We start from the raw sequence: 25,412 nt of genomic DNA, 5'->3' as shown, positions 1-25,412 counted from the left end.
AGGAGAGGCTTTGCCTCTGAGACTGTATCTCAAAAGCAAAAAATAAGAACACCACCTTTGCCTGTTCTGAATACAATGTATCAATTACTAAGCTGAGAAACAGTTCACTTGGCATCAAGTGACTGAGAATTCTAGGGATACTTACCTGTGACAGCCCTAGGTTACCTGTGACCAAGGCAAGACTCTCTATGCCTGTTTGTTAAATTATTAAATAAATACGTCATTTTGAAAGATTACTTGTAAGTTGTAGAAGTAGGCCTAAAGTACTTGACTACTTTAAAAGATTTTATGTTATTTCTAGGGAGAAAACCATGATTGAGACCATATTTTGAGAATTAATTCTGTATTTTCTTTATCTCCACTTTTGTCTTTTTCTGAATAGAAAATAACATTAATGGTGCTGCTTAATTCTGAGATCTAATATGATTTCCTAAACAAACTTCCTGAAGATAAGCCCAGCTGTATTAGTTAGTTTTTGTTTTTGTTTTGTGTGTGTGTGTGTGTGTGTGTGTGTGTGTGTGTGTGTGTGTGTGTGTGTGTGTGGTTGTTTGATATTAATTAGATCCCAAATAAAACTGCTGCCAGACAATAAATCTCAAAATTATAACTACCCTAAATAAGATCAAAGTTCTTAGAACTTTTTGTTTATCCATAAATTCTAAAGTTAATATTTTGTGACTGAAGTGTTTGTCAGGTCTTACATGCTAGTTCTTATGTGAAGCATCAAGATAGATTTAGGTCTTCAAAGGTTGTTTTTTTTCTTTTTTTTTTTTTAATCTTATAAAAATAGTTCACCTCTTTAAATTTCATGTAAAGAGGGCAGGCTGAACTAAAGTGACAAAAAATTGCCCGGAGGGGAACACCAAATGAAAACTTCGAAGGAAACTATTTTCACCAAAGAGTTATGCAGATTTAATTAGTTCTGGAGGTTAAGGGGTGGAGTAAAGGCCAAGGAGCCTGAAGGGACCCTGAAAGCAAAGTGTCCAGGAGAATCCAGGCCTCATGTGGAGAAGGAAGTGTCACTGCTTGAAGCTTTAATAATTTGGTGTCCGGGTGTCAAGCATTCTGATTTCCAGTGACAGGGGAGGTGACATTGAGAGACATTAACAGTGTGCTGGAGGTGATGCTTACCCTTTCCATCTTCTTCAGTCTCTCGGGCATATTGTCCTTCATGTCAGTACATTTTATGCTGCATTCAGTACAGGATGCTCCTGGTTCCATCCACACATATCCGAGGCAAAGGCAGAGGTTCACAACCAGCGTGTGCTTCACACTCAATCTTGCTCATCTGCAGAATTAACTCTTCCCTCTATTACAGTGCCAGTTGCAGAAACACTGTGGTCTAAAAATGTCCAAATATATAAATTTATAGTCTAACTACCTGGAGCTCAGGATAGCAATGCTTTTGCTAACAGCTGTGATATGTTTGCTTTTACTATGAAACATCTGTAGAAAATTGAGTGTTGTAGAAACATCACCAAGGCCATGTGTAGCATTGCTTTGTCTTCAGCTCTGGAAATGTGAACTTATGTTAAAACTGCAGAATTGTAGTTGGGACACAACAGGTTTATAATGTAAACAAGTTTCTTGTAAATAACGGCTCCAAGCATTCAGAGAGTGTACTGTGTAAATCAATAACCAAAGCATGGGAGTTTTGTAAAATTCTGTTTATAAAAAAATACCTTAATGTAATTTTAATAATGAAAGAGGAGTAACATTAACAGACAATAGTTATTAAGGACTTATAACACATAATGTTCTTTGTAGTTTTTGAAGTCACCAGCTATAGATGAGTTCACTTAAATACACTCAATACACACACGCAATAATTAATTAATAAAAGACGATTTTGAAGAAGAGCAAGGGTTCATTCAGTCTTTGGTGTTTGGAGGGAGGATCGGGAAGGGTAAACGATGTAATTATATTATAATCTCAAAAAGAGACATAAATTTTAAAAATTAAAACACCATAAATAAAACTACCAAATGAATTATCTGCAAGAATCATGTGTAGAGTGATAAACCAACAATTGGTTATCGTGACTTTTGTATACTATACTGACAGGAAATGAGGAACCACAGTACTTTAAACTGAGGAGTAACAGCCAGACTGCAGGAGGCAAAGGATATTGCTTATGAGACTTTGAAATATTCTGGAAAAAAATTACTGCAATAGAATCAGACACACAGAAAGTGTGAGGTCTGTCAATCACACAAGCCACACACCGAGAAGCACTAGTTGAAAGTGTTTATGTAGGAAGTGAAAAAGAAGAAAAAGGCAAGAGTTAACCTTCAGTCTCTGACTTGAGGCAAATCTGTAGTAGTCTATTTTTAAGTTTTGATGTTTTCTTTGCTCATGAACTGCCATGTGGACTTAAAGATGACTGTTTTTTTCTATATTAAGTCGTTTTACTACATTGAAAGAATAACTACTTAAAGTGAGGGAGTGACTGGGAGGAGCAGGAGGGGACCTGCAGGCTGGGTGTAATGTATAAGAGAAGAATAAAAATCGTCTGTATGGAGAGTTTCAATATGTACGGAAAATCTCGGATTTTCAGTGTTGTATCTTTTAATATGCATAATAAATCATGTAGTCATATTTCAATGTGTTACTTTCAAGAGTAACCACTATATCACATACACTGAGTACTCTTATTAACCACAGATCCCCACTTCTTTAATATTTTCCAATATTATAACATTTTCAATTTGGTGCTACTTGTCTCTACTATTTTCACTTAATCTTCTAAACATAGTATCATCATACCCATATATACATGCAAGTACACACACACACACACACACACACACACACACACACACACACACACACACAAATACATACCCACACAGAGTTTTGAGAATATTATTAAAATTTCTTGAAGCTAGGTTACAGGCATTTGCGTTTCCTGGTCTGTGGTGTTGTAAAGACATGAAATTTTCTATAGCAGTTAACGAGTTATGCATTGTTTATGTTGACATTGCTGTAGATGACATCAAACATTGCCTTATAACACATAATGTTCTTGTAGTTCTTGAAGTCGCCAGCTATAGATGAATTCACTTCAATAGAGAGAAAGTTTTAAAACCTTGGAGATGGTAGCTCTGACATGAAGTAAAATCATTGACCCATTAAATTGCATTATGCAATTTGCAACTTAGGGATGGTTATATTTGAGATTTAAAATGAATTTGTAATGGAATTGAAGCAGGCATTGGGGAATCAATTCTGAATGTGGATTGTAAGCCTTGAGGTATGTGAAAGTCAGAACAAACTTATAAACTCTTTTTGGGGGATACAGAGTCCCCAAATTCCAATATGGAGGAGTGGCGCTAAATTAGCTGGATATTGAACGAGTGCGGAGCCACGTTCTGTGGAACACTCGGACATTCCGGCAGAAGCTGTAGCAATTCTACTTTAATCCTGGAACATTCACACTTCTTATAGTCCTGTATTGCTTTTCTGGTGTGGATCTGATGAAATGCCTGTGCTTTGGCTTGGTCTCAAATGCAGCAGTGTTTAGAGGAGAGAGTGACAGAGCCATCTTCCCCATTGAGGGACTCCTGACCTGATGGACTATGAGGAAACATGAGAAATTTAGGTGGCACGTAGTTGACAGGAATTAGTGCCTGGAATGCTGTGGTTGGAAGTGGCTTCCCTGTCAGCAGCCCTCTCCTCTCTCAGGCTGTTTGCTTCCTGGTTGCCATGAGATAAACAGAGTCAACTGAGTCCCACGGTGATGGATACAAATGACCATGCACTAGGTTATGTATGTGACATCTCAAGCCATAAGCTAAAATAAACTTTTTTTCCTTTTAACTTGTTTCTTTCTGGCATTTTGTCAACAGCAATGACAAGCTGACTAATACAAGTAGGGCTAGGATTGAGACTCTTATATAATCCAAATAAAAAGTGAAGGACTCTGTTTTTTTTTTTATTTATTTATAATACCTGAATAAGGAACCTTATTTTGACTGTGAACATAATGTTGTAATTAAAATTGAAAAAACTGATTTTAAAAGTAAGGTTAGTTTTAGGGGAAAGATTGTTCATCTAGTGTCAATGCTGAGGACACAGTGTTGAGAAAACCGGAAGCTATCTTAATTTGTAGAGCTTGGAGATGTGTGCAAAGGGAGAAATCAGCTTAGTGAACAAGTTAATTTGAGATAATAACAGAAAGTAATAACAATAATAATAAATAACAGATGATAAGAAGAAATCAGATAGAAATTCCTTCTTAGAAAGAGTCATTCATTTGAATATTTTTGGTCTTGATTCTTTTTTTGCCTGGGAGACAAATCATGCTGTAACCTTCAAGGCAAGAAGGAAAAAAATGCCCTTCAACTAAAGTGCAAGCGCATGAGTGTGTATGAGTGTGGTGTAATAAAGATTTCAGTGCCAGGATGTCTGTCGCCACGTGTTGGCAATGGGACAGGAGGCTAAGACAGGAGACATTGAGGGCAGAAGCAATCAGATCAGGCAGGTCCTTGTTGGCCTGGATAAGATTCTGATTTCATTTTCAGTCAATACAAAGGCATCGGGGGGTTTTAAGGAAAGGGAATGGGGGGGAAGGTTATGTATGTGACACGATCTGATAATTGAAGCCACTGGTGTGATGAGATGCCCGAGGGAGACTAAAGGAGAAACTTTGAGACTATCTGGCTGTATTTAAGAAGCAAAGGAGAAAGTGGAAGGTCAAAGACATAGAACAGGGAGCAATATAGTGTGAGTGCAAAGTCCCCAAGGAAGAAGAAGCTTATAAATAGGAAGAATGATGTAATACTTCAGTGTGTTGCACACACAATAGATGAAGACAATAAAATCAGATATACTGTAAAATTTCCCACTCACACCATGTTAGACTTAACCTTCAATATTTCATGGAAAAGTTTGCTTAGTCCAAAACTAGGTACAGCTCCTGATAGATGGTATTAAAATTTGGATACAAGATAAGATTTTCTATATGGGAATTATATTTGTACTTATAAACATTTGAGTTATGCCTTTGCAAGCTGAGGCTAGTAACAGTTCAGTCAGTAAAATGCCTAGAGTTCAAGTATGAAGAACTGAATTCAAATTTCCGGAACACACACCACACGTACACACATACACAGATGTGCTTTAACACCAAAGTTAGCAGCAGCAGAGACTGGCAGATCCCTGAAGCTCAGTACTTAGCCAACTCCATCAAATCTATGAGCTTCAGGTTCACTGGAAGATCCTGCCTCAAAACTAGTGGAAGGTGATCAAATATACCCAACATCTTCTGCTTTCTATTCCTACATGTGAATGCACATCCACATGAACATATACATATTAATAAATGTATACTTCATGCCCTCAGTGTGTGTACACACACACACACCACATACAGACACACAGAGATACCTTTTGATATATATATTTCTTCTCACTCCCATGATATTCGTTTAGTAAATAATTCTTATACATTTCTGTGTTGTCCTGTGGAATTTCCTTAGTATAACTACAAATCGAAAGGAGAGGAAAACCTTGAACTCTATGCCCGGCACTCTAGACATGAGATGTTGGAAGTGAATAAGCACGGCTGTTGTTCATGGACTTGCCGTCTGGTAGGGACTGGATGAACACAGAGGAGCAGTGGGAATGGGAGCTACAATGTGAGCTTAGTCTGGGTGTCACATTCAGAGGAAGGGATGCCTCACCTGCTGTGAGGAATTAGACTATTAAAGTGTATCGGCTGGAAGCTGTTGGACTTTTTGATGTCTTGAGTTTTGCCTGCCAATATTTTTCAGTTGTTCTAGGTAAAGACTAATGGAGAATATCCTGGGACCATCAGTTGTGCCTCAAGGCCTCTCAGTGATTGCTTGAGACACACTCAGATTATCTGGACAATTAATTATTTTATTCCAAGGTTACCTATGAGCTTAATCACATCCCAAACACCCTTATAGGGACACATACACTATCATGTGATAGCTGGGAATCTGATTCTGGCACACTTGACACAGAGTCTGACCACTTCAGACAATTTTCCCGAAAGGACACCGGAATGTGGGATGCAACTACATTAAAATAATGGCTACTCACATTGTTGGAGGGCTTTTCTATAAATCCTTCTCATTAGTTAAATAGTAACGAAATCAGCTCCAAGCTTATATTTTCTTATTTGTCTCTCTGTTGTAAGAACTGCGGGCCTCTTCCCACAGCCCAGCTCTGGCCACCTGGCTAGCTTATACCCCGAAATAACAACACACAAATTGTATTCATTTAAACACTGCCTGGCCCATTTGCCCTAGCTTCTTACTGGCTAATTCTTACATCTTGATTTCCCATTTCTATTTATGCGTGTAGCTTACCGGGAAGATTCTAGCCTATGTCCATCCTGGGTTGGAGCTTCATCGTGTCTGCCCCAGAGAGGAGAGCTATCGAGTCTGAGCTCACTTCCTCTTCCTCCCAGCATTCTGTTCTGCCTACTCCACCCACCTAAGGGATGGCCTAACAAAATGGGCCAAGGCAGTTTCTTTATTAGCCAATGACCTTCCCCCATCATCTCTCAATAATTAGTAGAGTTTTATAAAATTATTTTTAAACTATTTAAGCACTTTATTCATTCATTTTTAATTTGTTTTATGTTCATGGGTATTTGCCTTCATCCATGTCTGTTCCAGCGAGTTGCTTGGTGACAGCAGAGGTCGGAGGAGAACAGTTGATCCTGTAGAACAGGAGGTAGAGCTGGGTATATGTCACCATGTGGTTGCTTAGACTCCTACAAAGAGCAGACAATAGTCTTAACTTTTGAGCAATCTCTCCAGACCCAATTTTTATAAAGTTCTTATTTGTGCTCTTATTTATTTTCAGCTGCCTAAGGTTCACCATAAAAATGTAGGTCATGTAGCACTAACAACTAGAAGGGAGTAAGAAAATGGTAGGCATTTCCAATAATTCACTGGAGTTGACCATACACATGTAGCAATTCATTCTGATAAGCTACAGTCAAGCATTTAAAGGAGAAAGTAAAGTACTAATGGATTGTTACTTAATTATACATATGGTTTTTACATAACAAAACTAATAAAATACTACTATTATATACTCAGATTACCATAAAATAATGTCTTTCATATGATTTCAATTTCTGTAACTAAAATGTCACTTAAAGACAAAGTATAGCTTCAGCCGCAACAGCTAGAACTGTACATATGGAAAATGATCATCAAATAAGGAATTCTTGAACAAAGTAGAAAAACAGTAGTAAACTGTTAGTTCAAAGTCAGAAGTCATGGGATGGATAAATTTGAGGCAGAATTAAGAGAAAATGAAATGAGATTAGAAATAAGTAAATCAAAGTGAAATATTTGGGAATACCATAGTCGTCAAATATGGGGTTCAGTGGGGATGTGAAGTAAGTTTTAACGGTGTCAGTGATGTTGGTTTTGAAACTTGTGAACTTAATGAAACATCCAAACATATTATTCTAGGATGACCCTATTTTTTTTACATAGAGTTATGCTTGTGAACTTAATGAAACATCCAAACATATTGTTCTAGGATGACCCTATTTTTTTTACATAGAGTTCTGCAGTTTATCTCTTAATTTGTACAAAAGCTCAAAGGTCATAGCAAATATTTATTTGCACCAACTTTAATGAATTTGAAAACACTTCAAATAAAAGACAAACATTTCCCATCAACCTTTACACATTTTTTCCCAGAAGTAATGACCTCTAATGTCAGCAAATATCAGCTACAAATCTTTTCCTTATCCATCCTTTGACCTGACAGTAAAGTCACCTCCATACATATACACATACTTACATGGATACAAACACCTCCTTTCTGATGACAGATAAAGCATACAAAAATTAGCCAAAATTCTGCCTTATTTACTTAGCTCAACATATACAAATCTGAATCTTTTTTATTAACTAAACAGTATGCCCATGATTAGTTATTTCAGAAACCTATTGAGTAGTGCTTCAGTTGAAGGTTAATTGTGCTCAATCTCATGCAAATAAATTCAAATGTATATGTTGTATATATTGTGTGAGCTTTAAAAGAACAATACTTCACACTTGTATATGCAAATTTTTATATTGCTGTATACAATGTGGTTTCAAATAACTAAGACAGCTTATTCAGAAGTATATATTTTAAATCCTTTAGATTCTGATGTCTATTTGTACTCTTGATATTCTACGTAAATACACCTTCTTCAACCCCTCCTCATTCAAATTTCATAGGTGAAGTGTTTAGCAAAAGAAACTTATACTTGGTAAATTTTGTGAAGAAGAGAATAAAAGAGTTACTTAATTTTTTTGTTCAAGTGCACAGTAGAACTTACATAAGAGAGGAGGTGAGAACAAGAGGTATTCATAGAAAGAAACGCAGAGATTAAGAGAATTTACCTTCGGCATAAGAGAGCCCTTCTGTTCAGAAGTAGCTGAATGTCAAATAGCATGTTAACTTTGAATCATGCCTAGTAATAGAAGGATGTAGTTTGGAAAATATTTCTTTGAAAGTAAAAAGTTTTTCCTTTGAAGTTAGAAATATTCAGCACATCCAAAATATGTAATAGATTCAATGCATTATTGATTCAACTATTTAAATTTAAAGAATGAATCAAATGATATGTTTTTGATATGTAGACCATAGCCTTTGTCTTCCAAAGGATATTTTAATCTAAATATTAAAAATAGCCTAGAGTCTTATTCAAACAGTTAATTCCAGCTGCTTTTTTGATAATGTATCATACATTATCCCTCTGATGGATGGGTGGCCAAATGCAGATAAAATTAGCTTTCCAGTCATTCATTTTAAATTGCTCTCAAGTTCTTTGGAAGCAAATTCCATTTTAGAAGAATATGCTTCAAGTCTCAGACAAAGAGATAATGGTCCTATATTTTATGCTATGAGCAATAACAGTTTAAGTCCTGTGATTCAGAAATGTAGAAACTTATGTATTGAGTTGATGAAAATTAGGCCTTGATACAGCAATAAAACCAGCAACCTAAAGCTTCCAAGATTGATGATCATAGCATAATATTTTTCTGTCAAGAATTAGGAAGAATGAAAGTCTATAAAGATAATACATGATGCACAGCTTTCCCCTCCTGTATATAAATGAAGAAGACAAAGCCTTATGAAATAATAGAAGCAAAAATGCTAAGATTTACAAAAACAGCACTGCCACTGGGATACCATTATTTAGTAAGGGTAGAAAGAGGAAAATTAAGTCAAATGTTAGAAAATAAAATGAATTATAAATGCTAAATCCACAAAAAAGTCAGGGCTAGCTGATCTTCCTACATAGAAGGGAAATCACCATAATAATTTTGCTTTGTTAATATCAATAAACTACACATAAGACCATATTTACATTTCTTTATTCAAGTCATTTTCTACAAATTGGTGCATTGAACTTCAAGTTGGAGTATACATTTTATAAAAAGTAATAATTTGGAATAATTTAAACATATTGTCCACGGTAAGTTGAAGTCCAAAGTTGTTCCTATTGTCACCATGATATCACCTCCAAATCTTTAGCTATGAAGTAGTGAGGAAATGGAATTAGTGATTGCTCTGTGGGTGAAAAGTTGGGGTCATCCTTTTATAGCTTCAAATTTTATGATCTAACCTCGATAGTAGCTGCAAGCTGGTTTGTTTGTATAGGAAAAACAGCAAGGCTCTAAGTGATATCAGTAAGTAATCTATCAGCTCAGAGCAGAGCTGGCCTGTTGTTTCTGAAGGACTGGCCTCTGTATGAAGTGGGTGCTCTTACTCAGGAAAGACATGTACACAAATTGCACACATCAACAGCAAGCAACTTACTAGAGCCTAGGTTTCTCAGTAAAAACTTCCCTGTCTTCTAGAAAATACTCAATATACTTTAAAACTATGTGAAATTCCTAATAAATTTCAGCATGAATGTCCACTAGGAATGGTGTCATGTCTATACAGACTGGGGGTGGGTATTGCCCACTTTATTTCATCTGTAGGTAGGATTTGACTCTTGATGAATCTGACCTGTAATGCCTCAGTGACCAAGGCGTCATTTAATGTTCTTCTGCCATTCTCTCAGAAATCTTCATATATTTTAACTAGGATCCTTTATTTTTTTTGTTCTGCATTGGGCCACACAAATTATACAGCAGGTCCTCTGTGTGTTCCCAGTACCTACATTAGGCCTCACACAACCGCCTGTTACTCCAGTTTCAGGAGCTATAATACCCTTTGGCTACCATAGAGACATACACACATGTGCGCACATAAACTCATGCAGGCACACACACACACACACACACACACACACGTTTTTTTTTAAAACCTTCAAAACATGAAAATTAAAATGAACACAATATAGTCTTCATCTTCAGGTTATTTCCATTCTAGTATTAAAGATTAGCTGTATATTTCAAAATTATTAACAGCTTCTTTAAACTGGGTAGTATAAAACCAAAACTTCTTTCATCCTATTTATCCCACTCCATGTATCTACTAACTCAAAGTCTTGGATTTTCTTAGCCAATTATCATTTCTATACTTGCACTGAGTATTAGAAGTAAGAAAAAATGTTTAATGTGATTTCATCTAGACTATGAATTGGAATTTCCAATATGGACACCATAAGAAACATAAAGCTTATAGACTATTGTTTGTTAAGTCAACTCTCTAGAGGAACACTAAGAAACGAATTCTGTGGAAATGATATTTATATGTAATAGAAACACAAGTTTTATCAAATGAAGAAAATGTTATTTCAAATGATGGAAATGACTTCTTAATATATTTCATTTCAAGTGTTAACAAATCAATACTATGCCAAGACATGGGCAAATTTCTTTCATTTGTAATGGTTATATTATGGTAAAACACAACATTAAGGAAATGCCCAATTGGTTTGTTCATGTGTTCTAGATATTCATTAAATCATCACTTTTCCCGCTGGCATTTCATTGAGCTTCTTTTAGCTTGAAAATGTACATGTGATTTTTCTAATCTTCCAATATTATCCATATTCTCAGTCATTAAAATAGTGAGACTAAACAGGTGAATGTTTTTGACTAGGTGATATAACTGATTTTTAGTATCTTAGCCATTTTTCTATGGGATAAGAACGTACATTACTGAATAAAATATATGTATATAGTAAGCTAGTACTTTGCCATCAGTTCTTTTAAGGAACCAAGCTTCACTTTAAAAAACAGCTGAAACATATTTCATCTTTTACATACTTGAGTAAATGTGTAGTTTTAGCTACACTTCCACTTTTATGTGTAAACAAACACAATCCGAAAGGAAAGTGAAATAGAGTTACTGTCTTGTTTGCTTTCATGAATAATAATGAAACAAGAGCTATACTTCAGTAGAATTTGTGTGTGGCATGCTGTAGAGCTGTATTGATTACCACCCTAGTACATCCTCACATATAAAGGGAAGTGCTCTGGAAAATGATAGAAAGAATGGGTAGGACATTCAAGGCAACAGATTTGTGCAGACGGATCTGTCAATAGTTCAGTCCCTTGTCCCTTCGCTTTTCTGGCTCTGTTTATTTAATGGGTCTTGAGTGGTCTTGCATATTGACTAGTAGAGCTGAAATTGATATAAACAAGGTTATTCTTTAGTAAGCTGGCAGTGTGTGTCCTTGTTTCTCTACAGTGGAAAAACTGGAAATGATGCTTTGCCGGAAGAAAGTATATCAAGGAGATGAAGTAAGAAAGAATGCTTAGCTACAGCAGGTGCCATTTCCAGAATTCAGGCATTGTCTATGGCTAAGCAGTTTCAAAAACTACTTTTGCCTGTGATTCAAGTAAAGCCAATTTTTACTGCAAAACAGATTGGCAATGACTGGGTGTCATTACTATTTGAAAGCTATTCCATGACCTAGATGAAAAAAGTCGCAGGCCAGATTTCTTAGTGGACAGATGTCCACTTCACCAATGGCTAGCTCCCAAAATGGGATAGCAACTGAATGCATAATATACTGAGTTTCAAGGTAATGTCTGAGCAGCCAGTCTCTAAATACCAGTATCATATCATCTGTGTCCTACGTCACAGAGTACTTCAGTGGTTTTGTGAAGAACATTTTTCACCTTTGATCCATGAATTTTAACATGCAATATTTTTATATTTGTGGACTAACTATAGTTTGTTCTTTTCTGCCCCTCCTAGAAAGAAAATTGTCATGCATAACAAATAACATAATGGAAAGAGTTTTATATTGTTATAAATACTTACTGGGCTTTATTAAACAAACATATGACTTTTGAAGCTTAAAATCATGTGGAATTCAAGTTAAGAAATACAAGAAAACTTCAAAGAGTACAGAACTCTCCAATGGTTTTAGATGAGATTTATTCAGTGACATTGAAAGATCAGAGTGGGGTAACACATTTGACAATTTTCTCAACTATAAAAATGAGATTTGTTTATGAGGAGGTTAAACAATTTTCTAATAGTTACATAATACCATAAAATATATGAACTACAGTTTCAAAATTTTACCAGATAACACTTTACCACAGCTACACCAGTAGCCAGCTTGATACTCATTCCCATTTCCAGTGCGTAAACAATTTTAGTCTCAGTGAATATTTTCATCTGAATGTGTCAAATGCATGTTTTGAAAGTAATGATCAATTTGAATCTGAACTTCCATTAATATTTTAGTGCTTTTTCTCAAATATTTACAAAGGATTTAAAGTTTGCTTCAAGCCTTCTACCTCTAATAGAAGTGGTTTTTGTTTGTTTCGGTATTTATTTATTTTTGGATGGTGCTGTGCTTGCTTGTGTGTGTGCACCGTGTATGGAGTGTGCATCAGAGGCCAGAAGAGGGCATCAGATTATCAGGAACTGTAGTTTCAGAAGGTTATTAATCACCATGTGGATGCTGAGAATTGAACCGATGTCTTCTGGAAGAGCAGTAATTGCTTTTAATCACTGATCCATTTCTTCAGTCCCTTGTTTCAATTCTTAATAGTAACCCTGGGAAATACATATTGCATTGTGAATATTATAGCTTCTGTAGGTGACAGACACTAAGGTTCATTTCCCAGTTTGCTCACTACTTCTTACAGCATGCCTTATTTTTCCCATGGTTGAGTTTATGTTAACCATTTTCTAAAAAACAAATAGCAATTAAAAGTCAAGTTGCTATATTTTGACCTTTTCCACTTTCTATTCCTTTACCAGATGATGACTTTTTTCATGAACTACCAGAAACCTTTCCATCTGACCCACCTGAGCCATTGCCACACTTCCTCATTGAGCCTGAAGAAGCTTATATTGTGAAGAACAAGCCAGTGAACCTGTACTGTAAAGCAAGCCCTGCCACCCAGATCTACTTCAAGTGCAACAGTGAGTGGGTTCACCAGAAGGACCACGTAGTAGATGAGAGAGTAGACGAAACCTCTGGTGAGTTTGGGATTGTGGTACAGGGTTCACTCACTCCACTATGCTGTTTTCATAATTCTACTTCAGGTAGCAACACTGAAAATGCAGTTGTTATCCTTTGGCAAAAGCTTTGAGTTAGGTTTAATAATTAATGCTCTCATTCTATATAGTGCAAAGCAAGCCATGAAGAATAAATGCTTTATTGTTGTTGGAATACATGACTATTCAGTAAGATACAAAATGGGAAACCAATAGAGTGAATTAATATTAAATGACCTAATGTATAATGACTTTGAATTTCCCTTGAATGGTAGTCAAAGATAAATATCCTGATATCCAGGAGTAGGGAATGCATTGTGCTTGTTGACATCACTGCCCAATGTTGATCCACATATAAATTTGATATTACTTCATGTAACATTTTAATTTATTCTTTGAAAATTAACAATCAATGTAATTTTCAAGATAAATGTTATCTCTTATATTTCTCTTAAATTAGAAAGATAGATACCATTCTTCTGTGGCTTAAGTGTTTTTCATCTCCAGTAGTGAGAATAGCATTTTAAATGTTCAAATCTAGATCTATGATATTGTGATCTTAAGGTATATATTATAGATGTTATGTTTATTATCCAACATTTCCAAACTAAAAGGAAACTAAATGATCGAATGGAAAAGACTTTTATATCTTATCTTTCACAAGTGTCTATATATATGAGATTCAGGTTTTCATAATTGTAAATAATTCCTAGTTGTCCCTAAGTGTTGGCTTAATCTGAAAAAAAGTACGGACCAGAACATGACAGGTACTCTTTCTAATGTCTCCAGAAATAATATCATTTGAAAAGATGGTAATTTAGGATGGAGACTAGGCTATTGAGCAGACTGAGAGGAGGCTACTCTAAGGAACATGTGGAACATAGATTTACAGATAGTAAGTGGTGTCGGGAAATCAAGCAGAAGCTCTATATACCTTTTTGTCATTATTTAATCAGTATGGTCACTGAATGTAAGATGCTGACTATAGAAACAACCAATATCTAATCATGTGCAAGACTACATCAGGAAAATGACTCACGTTTCCCTCTAATTACTGAGAAAATTCCTCTACCAGATGTTGAAAAATCCCAAGTGAACTAAATTTTATTGACTTCAGCTCATTTATCTGTAAAGATTTCAAATACAAAGGATTTTAATGATGAGTGCATGGTATCACAAATGTAAAAAGGAGAATCACAATGTATTTAGCCCTGTCTTTAGTAATTAAAGAGGAAGATTATAAATAAAAATAATGCTCTGATAGTCAGAACTCCCGTTAACTTCTCACTAAGTAGCAAAGAGAGAGAGTAATAAAGTGAGAGAGGCACTTATATAAATATTGGTTTTCTATGTACTACACACAAAATTAAATTTATGTATATCAATAAAAATTACCTTTCAAGTAACAACAAACTAAAATTGATTACACACTTTCATTCAAATTCAGAATATATATATATATATATATATATATATATATATATGAGTATAAAAGAATGATTTGTGAGTTCCAGTACCTGAATTCAGAGAGAGAATCAGATGCAATATAATTTGTTGACTTTTATTTCTAACTGAAACATTGCAAGAACGTTAACAGCCATCTGCATTTTGCCATGCTAGGCACATATAGAAAGAAACAGAAACCAGAACTGAATGAATCATTATAGAAACTGGAACTGAGTGAATCATTCTAACATATTAACAAGTATTTTAAATCATTAAGTAGCATAAAAGTTATAAAGAAACATGAAACTATCATTTATGACATATGACATAATTTTGTACATGTGGAATGCAGCCAATTTCAAAGAAAACTTACAAAGATTGAGAAGTCACAAAATTAGCTGGTTAAAATACTATAATTCATTTTTTTCTATATGCATATAAACAATTCAAATTCAAATGTAATTAGGCATGTCACTTAGAATATGAACGTAAAAGATATTGTATAGTTATAAAGTTAAGGGTTTTTTGTTTGTTGGTTGGTTGGTTTTTGTGATACTGGAGATAGACCTAAGACCTCATGCATGCTGAGCATGGGCTCCACCACTGAAATACACACCTACCTTTTAGAAAAAAAAATTTCAAATTCTACTCATTTCAAAATTTTTGAGTAACCAAAACACAAACAAGTGTATATGTTGTTCTTGAATAAACGGCACAAATATTTTGAGGGACCTAGTATTTATAAGTGATTCTGTAAGATTACCATGATTTAAATAGAATAAATTCTAACAAAAGCTGAGTGAAATCTAGAATAGAAGCACAATTGAAGAATCTTTATAAACATAAAATAAAAAGACATTGAAAGGAACTCGATATTCACAGAAGACAAAACACAGATTAACAGTTCTAATTTGGTAAAATAAACTACTAAAATATATAAGGACTATCTGAATGTGATAATGACTGTTTTAACAAGTTAAATATTAGTTGATTAATACAGGCATTGGAATAATAAGGAAGGAGGTTGGAAGGAAAAGAAATTCATATACAAAACATGTGTTCTATTTCATTATTTAGAATAAATTAGATTTTAGAGCTTGACCTCACCATCACCACCATCATCATCACTATCATCATTTTGGCCATTTTTGCTTGGTTATTAGGTTTCAGTAATGGGACAGCCAAGCCTTTTAAATTAAAACACAAAATCAAAATGCCTTATAGGAAACCGTTATGAAATTGAATTTTAAAATATCACAAACAGAGCCAAAGAGAGCATTTTTAAAAACTTTTATTAACATTGATGAATATAAGTCAAAGAGATAACTAAGTTACTATGTAAATATCCTTTAAATTACATTTAAGAAAATGCACCCCAAAAAATGGATCAGTGTTTGATCATGGAATTATAGGAAAATATGCTAATTATAAGTAAGCATCTAAGGAGATGTTATCTAGTTCAAAACATGGATTAAAGACTTTTTTACTGGGGCACAAATTAGAATGCCCGTTTGAAGATAGCACGAATATTGAAATACATACGCCCTTCCTGTAAGTAAATGAGTATAGGGGCTTCCTACCAGTAAAATTCTGAATGTCACAGAAAAAAAAAAAAAAGATTTGTCGTTTGCCAGCTGCCCACCATGAGCCCTTGATTATGTTCGTTCTTAGAATGAATTACTATAATGTCTTTTTAAAGTGAAGTTTTTCCACATGTGAAGCTGTGCAAAATTCTCTCAGATAAAATTGAACACAAAATCCAAAACACAGAACACAGTACTCCCGTGGTAGGTATTGCCATTGTACAAAGAAGATACACATTTTTTTTATAGAAAGGGAAATCTTCTGCATAAATGTACACCAAGAAGTTGACAGCTCAGAATCTAGGATGATGAGGTGAGACTTTTATTGTTCGACTTTTTTCAGTCCCTGTGAATATATTATTTTCATCATAAATAATGAAACTGTCTAAACAGCCCACGCCACTTTATTGTATCTCCTTCCTGCTGTCATAAATCTCTTCACTCTGGACAAACTGTGTTGAAATGTCTTGGTCTCTTATATTAGAGTTCTTTGCTATACTCCAAGACCAAAAATACAAAGAGAGAAATGGGAATAGAATTCTCTGTGGGTTTTCTTTCTTTGCCTGTGTGTTTCCATAAAAAATATGAATCATCTGCAACTTGGGTTCTCAGCTCTGGACTTTAGCAATCTAATATTATTTTGAGGGAACCATGGTGGGTTTTGATAGCAAGAAATATTAAAATATACTGTATTGAAATACATTGAAAAACAAGGAAATGTTCTTAGTATCTTTAAAACAGACTAAAGGCAATGCAAGTACATTCATTTTTATAGATATCTCCATGGAACAACATATGCAAATATATTTAGTACTGATCATATTTCCTGGTAACTAAGAATAATTAATTGCATTTAAGAAAGTCTCTAGCAAAGACACTTCACAGTGAAAAATTAATAAACATTTTATGAAGTCTCTTTTTTAATTTTTAATTTTACATGTTAGCCGCACTTCCCCCTCCCTACCCTATTCCAGTCCTCCCACCTCCCCCGCTTCCACTCACCATCCACTCTTCAGTGGGGAATCAACAAAGTCTGGTATACCAAGTTGAGACAGGATCAAGTCTCTCCCCCCCCCCCCTTGTATCAAGACTGAGCAATATATCCCATCATAGGGAATGGACTCCCAAAAGCCACTTCGTACAACCAGTATATGTCCTGGTAACACTGCCAGCCCCCTTGCCCATTGATCAAGCCACATAACTGTCACCCACATTGAAAGGGTCTAGTTTGGTCATTTGCAGGTTCCCCAGCTGTCAGTCCAGAGTTCATGAGCTTCTGTGAGCTTGCATGAGCTGTCTCTGTGGTTTTTCCAATCATTATCTTGATCCCACCCCCTTGCTCATATGATCCATTTTCCCTCTATTTAACTAAGTACCTTACACCCGCAATCCAGCACTCAGTGCCTTATACCCGAAATACAGCACCGACGTGGCTTATCCCTGTAATCCAGCATTCAGAAGAATGAGGCAAGATTTCAATGAGTTCAAATCAAGTCTGGTATACTTTGTGAGTTCAAGGTCACCCTAGGGTACTGCATAAGACACAGTTTCAAACAACATCAAACAGACAAAATATCTCTTAAATTCTGAAGTCATCCTGTGGTCCCTCATCCTCTAAAGTGTGAAGCAAATGTTTATTTTCACCCACTTAGCAAAGTCATATCATTGATCAAAATGAAGTCTGCTAATTAAATACCCTCATGATATTTGCTGTTTGCTATTCATCATTGAAACCAAGTTACATTTTTTTCATTTGACTAAGAAACCAAAGGAAAGGCAAACGTAGTTTATAGTTAGTATTCAATATTCAGAAATTCTTGGCCTGGTGATACAGTAATATATTTCTAGATACCCATCAAAATCACTTTGAAATATGTATTTGTGTTGGTTTTGTGTGAATGAGTGCTTTCCCACATGTATATATGGGCACCACCTGCATGTATAGCCTGTGTGGACCAGAAGAAAGGATCTGATCCTCTAGAATTAGTTACAAATACCTGTGAGCTGCCATATGGGTGCCAAGAACCAAAGCCAGGCCCTCTGCAAAAGCATCAAGTGTGCTTAACCACTGAGCCATTTCCTCAGTCCCCAAATAACATAGAAATGTTGGTCTGATCAAAATTGTATGATTGGATTTTAAAGAAGAGCTTGGGCTCAGCAGAGTGCTCTCTATTTACTTGAAGTCTTTTCAGCTCTTGTTTCCATGGCACCAAAATCTGCCACGTGAAAGCAAATGTTTTTCTTCCATGAAGAAGCAAGGGAGTTAAGAAAGCCACCATTGCTTTTAAATTTTAATAATCTCTGATATTTCCTTCTTTCATCTTTACTTATTCTCAAGTTACCTGAAAATATCGATAAGATCAACATAGCAACAAAAAAGGTGCTGTGAACCTTACACTTGCATGTTGTATGTCTTATACATCCAATAAATCTTATATGATATGGTTTCTCAGGTGTTTGTTTTATGAATAAAGTCTTATGAAAAACTGAGACTCAATAGGAGAAAGCAACTTGATGGGGAACCTTCTTCAGCCAATGGCCTTTGAGAGACTGGACCAGGTTGGGTATCTCTCTCTCTCTCTCTCTCTCTCTCTCTCTCTCTCTCTCTCTCTCTCTCTCTCTCTCTCTCTCCTGCTCTCTCACCTAGGTGCTGAATTCCATTCCTATTCCCCTTGTGATCTGTGAGTCTCCCATTAAATAAAGAACCTCTTATAATACCCTACTCGGAGTAAGTGTGGGATTAATTCATCTTGTGTCTTCCCTTTCATCTGGGGCCTTCCCTTTCAGAAGCTAATTTCCCCCACATTGCACAGTGAGGAGGAAACAGAAGCAGGATGTCATCACAGACTTCCTTTTTCTCTTGGCTGAATGGAACAGTGATTTTAGCATGCCTGGAACTAGGAGGTTCCCTCCAGCTCATGACACTTACTTTGTGTTCAGTCCCTAGCACCATCATGGAATGGCAGCTGTTGTATACTCTTCATGCTTCCAGCTGCTTTCCTTGCATTACATTGCTCTTCTGCAAACAGTCCTTCGTGATTCTTTAGTATAATAGTGTTAATTTGTGCTTGGGATTTGATTTATTGTTATTTTCAAAGGTATCTCTTTGGACAATTAGCAAACACTGAGCACTACCAAGAATAAAGAAAGCTAATATAGAAAATATCTACCTGGGTATACATTCAAGTAGCTTGCTTCTATTCCAAAACTCACCTGCAGCCTCATGAGGACACACTGGGTCCACCAAAGGCCTAAATAGTTCTTTTTCTTCTTGTGGTCTTATTTCTGGGTGCATTTCAGCTCTTCATCTAGTACCATAACCAGTAATTTTAGCTTCTTCCTTACTTTACCAACCAACAAGATCATCAAGTACTTCATTCTCCCCCAAATTAGTCTTCTGGTTCATGTTTTTGTATTTATTTATTTTTAAGAAGGGGGCTCTCTAAGTAATCCATGCTAGCTTAGAACTTAGCATACATCCCTAACTGACCTTGAACTAACGATTTTTCTTCCTCTGCCTCCCAATTTCTAGAATTCTGAACCCCCTTCTACTTATTCAAACTCTTTCATCTTTTTATGACAATGCAGACATTTATTTAAGGAGAAAAACTGAAGAAGGTGATTCTCCATGACTGAAAGCCTGCTATTATAATTCTTATTTCTACTCACTGTGTATAAACATCTATTAGGTTACTTCAGTGTACACATTTTCAGACTTGTCCTATCTCTTCAACAGTCCAATCTCTGGTCATTCTAGATCTTAATCATAGCATCAACTGACCTTTTATAAAAGTCTACAATGTGGGCCAGCAAGATTGCTTGGTGAGAAAAGGTATTTACCATAAAAACTGGCTATATGCATTATGTCCCTTTAGGCCTCCTAAAAGTGTGTGGAGAGAAATGACTACAAAGTTAGTCCTTGACCTCCAAGTGTGTCTTTTGCCACATGTGTGTCCCCACATATCATGTATACACATGTGTGCATCCATATAGACAAATGCATACACACTAGGTAAATAAAATAAAAATGTAAACAAAATTAAAATCTAGAATGCCTTTCTTTTGTCTACATCATAAATCACATATTCCTGGAGAGACTTTATAGACTTCTAGCTAACCAGTTCCTCACCAAACGCAAAATAGATTCTTTCTAGCACATCTTCTATGTGATAGAACAGCTTGGTGTTTTCTCCTATAGATGTTCATGGAATTACCTTAGTAGATGCTATTTTGTAAAATAAATAAATAAACAGTGCAGTTGAGGATATTTTAAGTGCTATACTAATCTATTCCTCTTCAGGGAAAATTATAAAGTTATCTCAGTCAGCTTGATCTGCTATAACAAAACACCATAGTTGGCGTAGTTTATAACAATTGAAAGTTATTTCTCAGAACTAAAAATCTAAGAAGTCCAAGACAAAATTATGGAAAGACAGGATGTGTGTTGATTGCCAGGTTTCTCACAGGTGGTACCTAACCAAGTTGTCATTTCTAAGGACAGCAGTCTCCTTCCTGAGAGCCACACAGTTGGCCTAACCATCTCCTAAATGCCCTCTCCCCCACTCTAATTTCTTTCCCTAGGAAATCAGGTTTCAGTGCATTCTTTAAGAGGAACTTGAATATGATATGGTCTGTATAGACCATAGCATATGCATCTCAGCATGTGAAAGTCAAAATGTCCCTTACTGCCACACTGGGAGGTGACGGAGAAATTCTGCTGTGACGTTGTCAAAGGAAAGTGAGTGGGGTTGCATGAATTGTAATAGATTATATGTGGTCTCTTAACTTCCAAATCTATGTCTTAGTATAAGGACTTCACCTTAGAGGAACTGTGAAAGTTGTTTTCTTTAGCTTAGGAATATTTTAGCATGCTTCAGGATCATCATTAAATTGAGTGTAAAAGATTTTCTATTATTTTGACTTCTTGGACTTACTATGTCACATGGAACTTCACAAAGTTAGTCTGGTCAAATTCTATCCTCTGAGTATTTTTTTTTTTTTTTTGGTTTTTCGAGACAGGATTTCTCTGTAGCTTTTGGTGCCTGTCCCGGAACTAGCTCTTGTAGACCAGGCTGGCCTCAAACTCCCAGAGATCCACCTGCCTCTGCCTCCCGAGTGCTGGGAATAAAGGCGTGCGCCACCATCGCCTGGCCTCTGAGTAATTTTTAATGCTTGAGAGACAATATTTGTCTTGTGCACTTTTCCAATTTTCCTTTCCTCTTCATCTGGAGTATACTCCATGAAATCAAGAGTAATAGCTGTGATTTTTATGGTTTCAGATCCATAGTTACTTGGTGTTAGATATGTAGGGTAATAAATATAGGTGAATGGTTTATTCTTCAGAACAGCTTCCTGCCTCCTGACTCTGTCAAAATCCTTCTCCTTCTTAAAGAAGGTTATTCAGGGAGTTTACATAGATGCATCATTTCTCTTGCTTGTACTTATTCCATTTATATTTGCTCCTGTATCATAATTGCATGAAATATAGCTTAGTCTATAAGAGAGCATCAATATTCACATATTTTGATGTACAAAACAAGATTTATCATAAATCTTATTTATGTAAGAATTATATACTTTTGCCAGGTGGTATTGGTGCACACCTTTAATCCCAACACTTGAGAGGTAGAGACATAGCTTGATATCTTCCTAGTCTACAGAGCAATTTCCAGGACTGGCTCCATAGCTACTGAGAAACACTCTCTCGAAAAGTAAAAAAGTATCTTTCATTTATCTATCTATCTATCTATCTATCTATCTATCTATCTATCTATCTATCTATCTATCTATATCTATCTATCTATCATCTGTCTCTTAAGATATATAAGAATGAGATTTTATGGTTCATTATTTACAAAAGAATTTTCTTTAGAAGTTAGAAGCATAAGACATAAAATACAAGCAATGGTCAATAAGCATCTGTTTTGAGAGAGTATAGCTACATAACCTGATAAATTTAGGTCACTGAAATTTGGCAAATGTTCTGATGGTCGATTTATCTATATTATTTCATGAATAGGTGGTTTGGCAAGTACATTAAACAGCCCAGTCTTCTGTTACGAGTTATTTTGTACATCCTGCACACGTCATGTTATTTGTTATTCTCCATAATCGTCTTAAACACTGCCCTAGTTAACAGAACAAACATTTTAAAATGAATCTCTGTGGGTTTTGTTTAATTTTATGTACATGATGCATAAAAATGGAAAGTGTATTTTAACCCCATTCCATGACTTTTTAAATGTGAGTCATGGGTATATTGCCTATGCAAGCACAGAGACATCTATGTATATATACAGTTGCCTGCCAATGAAGATAAATGATTTTGGAATATAAGTCAATTATTCATTTGACTTCCTTCTCAGAGGTACTCATTTCAGTACCAGAAACTAACAGGGTTTTATTTTGCCCGTTACTGTTTACAGTTGATTAATCTTTATTTCACACTGACTGAAATCAGTCTTCAACACAAGTTAACGTGGCTGACATAACCTCAGCTGCAATTACAAGATAAAGTTTAGTCAGAGCTCCAGGACTGGAGCTGCTGATCTTTACTTCCCTTTGATCTCACAGATGGGCCCCTGCTAGGCAGATGACTTGAGCTCCTATGCTGCGTACAAACCTGGCCTCTGCACATATTGTTTTCCAAATTTACAAACAAAAGTGAGTGCCTGTCATTTTTTTAGACTTCACGCTGGGATTATTTTTGTTCACTTTTTGTAATTCTAATATTTGAAAATATCACTTTGATGCTTTCAACATTATAAGCTCTCTGTATATACTGGCAAATTCCAACTATAGCACATTTGCAAAACTAAAATATTTCTATTGTCTAAATTGTGTATTACATAGAAAAATATAATAGCATGTATTTGCTAAACAAATATGGCTACAACATGATTGTTAAGGCAAGAAACCATGATATGCTTCAGTTCAGTTTTAAAGAGTGGTGGTTTATTAGAAAAAAACAAAAATTTTGTAAAATTATATACATTGAGAGTTTTTAAAGCAATAAAAACATTGTCCTTAAATTAGAATTAAGAACAAGGACTTTTATCATCCAGTGTTTCTCTTTTCTCTAAGTCAAAAGCATTGATTAATGTGACTTAATAAAATATGCACATATGTCAATATGTAACTGCATACATATTCGTGTGTGTGTGTGTGTGTGTGTGTGTGTGTGTGTGTCTGTGCGTTTGTTCCTAAATCTAGAGAAAGTCCTGCCCCTCATGCCCATCCGGAGGCTACAATAAGAAACAGATATCCAAGGACATTCTTCATCTAGGTTACTTGAGACCCAAACAGGGCTTTTGAGAACAACATTAGAGACTGTGTTGCTATGGCAATGTTGCCATTTGCCCAGTAACCGTGCATCCGCTGTGCCTTCCAGTTTAAAATGCCCACTTCAAAGTGAAAATAATACTAGTGTCAGAAGCTGTAGTTTATTTTTTTTCCAATCTAACCTTCAGGTGAAATCAGGCTTTAAGGAGGGTCTCTTGTACTTTCTTTCCACAGGAAAGAGCACAGAACAGATAAAGTATCCTGCTTAAGGCACTTACAGAAGAAATAACTGCACCTTAAGAAGTCAGCTTGCTAAAGCTTACAGAATCGTATCTGCAAATCTAATATTCATTTTTTTAGGGGCTGGAGAGAAGGTTTCATCTATAAGTTGCTTACCACACAAGCGTGAAGACCCTAGTTCAAGCCACAAGAGCCATGTAAAGCAACACCATACATGATAGAATGTGCTTGTAATGCCAGCCCTGCAGTGGTAGAGCAGGTTGATCCCTGGGGATCCTCAGCCTAATGGGAAAGGCTCAGGTCAGTGACAGACTTATAAATCAAGGAGGACAGTACCTAAAGAATAAAACCAGATACATGTCTACCTGGGCATATACAAACATTATCACAGGTATGGACACACATAAAAAAGTATTTGTTGACTGCACCTATTGCTATTTTTGATGAATTGCTTTCATTCATCCAAGTTTCTATTAATTTCATTAATTCCTAGTACTCACAATTTTCTCAGTAATTTGCTCAAAATACTGACAGTAGTTTCTTTCTCCTTACCTGAGATATCCTGGAACCTTGAGAGAGGGAATAGAAAATGGCTTTAGTTAGAAAATTCCACCCTTAGTGGTTACTGCCACGACTGAAGGAGGAAGGCTTGACTAGGTCTATATCCTGATCCTTGCCCCAACTTGCCAGCAATCCTGAGTCATCCCTTAGCCAGCTAATTTCCCCATGCCTGTCCAAATGCCCTCTTGTGCCAGATCCTCTGAAAAGTACATTTGCAAATACAAAGGCAGCATGTATAATAGGAGAGCTACAATTTGCCAAGTATCAGCGTAGTTGGCATAAAAAGCAAACAGAGTCTGCAGGGAGCATAATAGCGAGCAATGAAAAAACAATTCATATTAAAAGTCTTGTGTTCGCTCCTGATCTCACTGAAGGTTTAACCTGATTATAAAAGTATGTTCTGGAAGAGATTTCCCAGCGAGCAAAAGCGAAGGCAGGAAGACACTAATAGGGCAGTGCTATTAACCCTTGCTACTCTTGACAGTCACCAGGCAGAATGAGTTCAGACACCTATGTCCTGATCCATGTCCTAATGATATTTACTTGTTTGTTTGTTTGCTTGCTTGCTTGTTTATTCCTCTCATACAATACATTCTGAACATAACCTCCCCTCCGTCTATCCCTCTCATTTCCCCCCACCCATCTCTCTGAGATCTACTGCTTTTCCATTTTCTTTCAGGATATCCAAGGATATCAACTAAACACGGCATTACTTGATGCACTGAGCCTAGGCACAAACCTTCATACTAATTATACTATTGAACATAGAATCAAAATTTTTCTATGCCTGCTGTCTGTGTTTCTGCCTATTGGTCTCAAATTCTCTATTGAAACACACATACAACCTAGCTCAATAAATGGCAAACAAGAGACATTATATTGTAAAAGCAA

The 25,412-nt window shown here is 35.8% G+C and overlaps 1 protein-coding gene across 2 annotated transcripts in view; it reads left to right on the top strand.

Moving 5' to 3' along the window:
• Unc5c (unc-5 netrin receptor C) overlaps positions 1 to 25,412 on the top strand; it is a 339,558-nt gene that overhangs the window by 189,987 nt on the left and 124,159 nt on the right. For both annotated transcript variants that reach the window (XM_075981231.1, XM_075981232.1), the window contains exon 2: positions 13,171 to 13,392. In XM_075981231.1, the coding sequence (XP_075837346.1) occupies positions 13,171 to 13,392 (222 nt within the window). The remainder of the gene's footprint in view (positions 1 to 13,170; positions 13,393 to 25,412) is intronic.

This window comes from Microtus pennsylvanicus, chromosome 7, assembly GCF_037038515.1.
Source record: "Microtus pennsylvanicus isolate mMicPen1 chromosome 7, mMicPen1.hap1, whole genome shotgun sequence".
Lineage (NCBI taxonomy): Eukaryota > Metazoa > Chordata > Mammalia > Rodentia > Cricetidae > Microtus > Microtus pennsylvanicus.
This window is presented reverse-complemented; position numbering and strand designations above follow the sequence as displayed.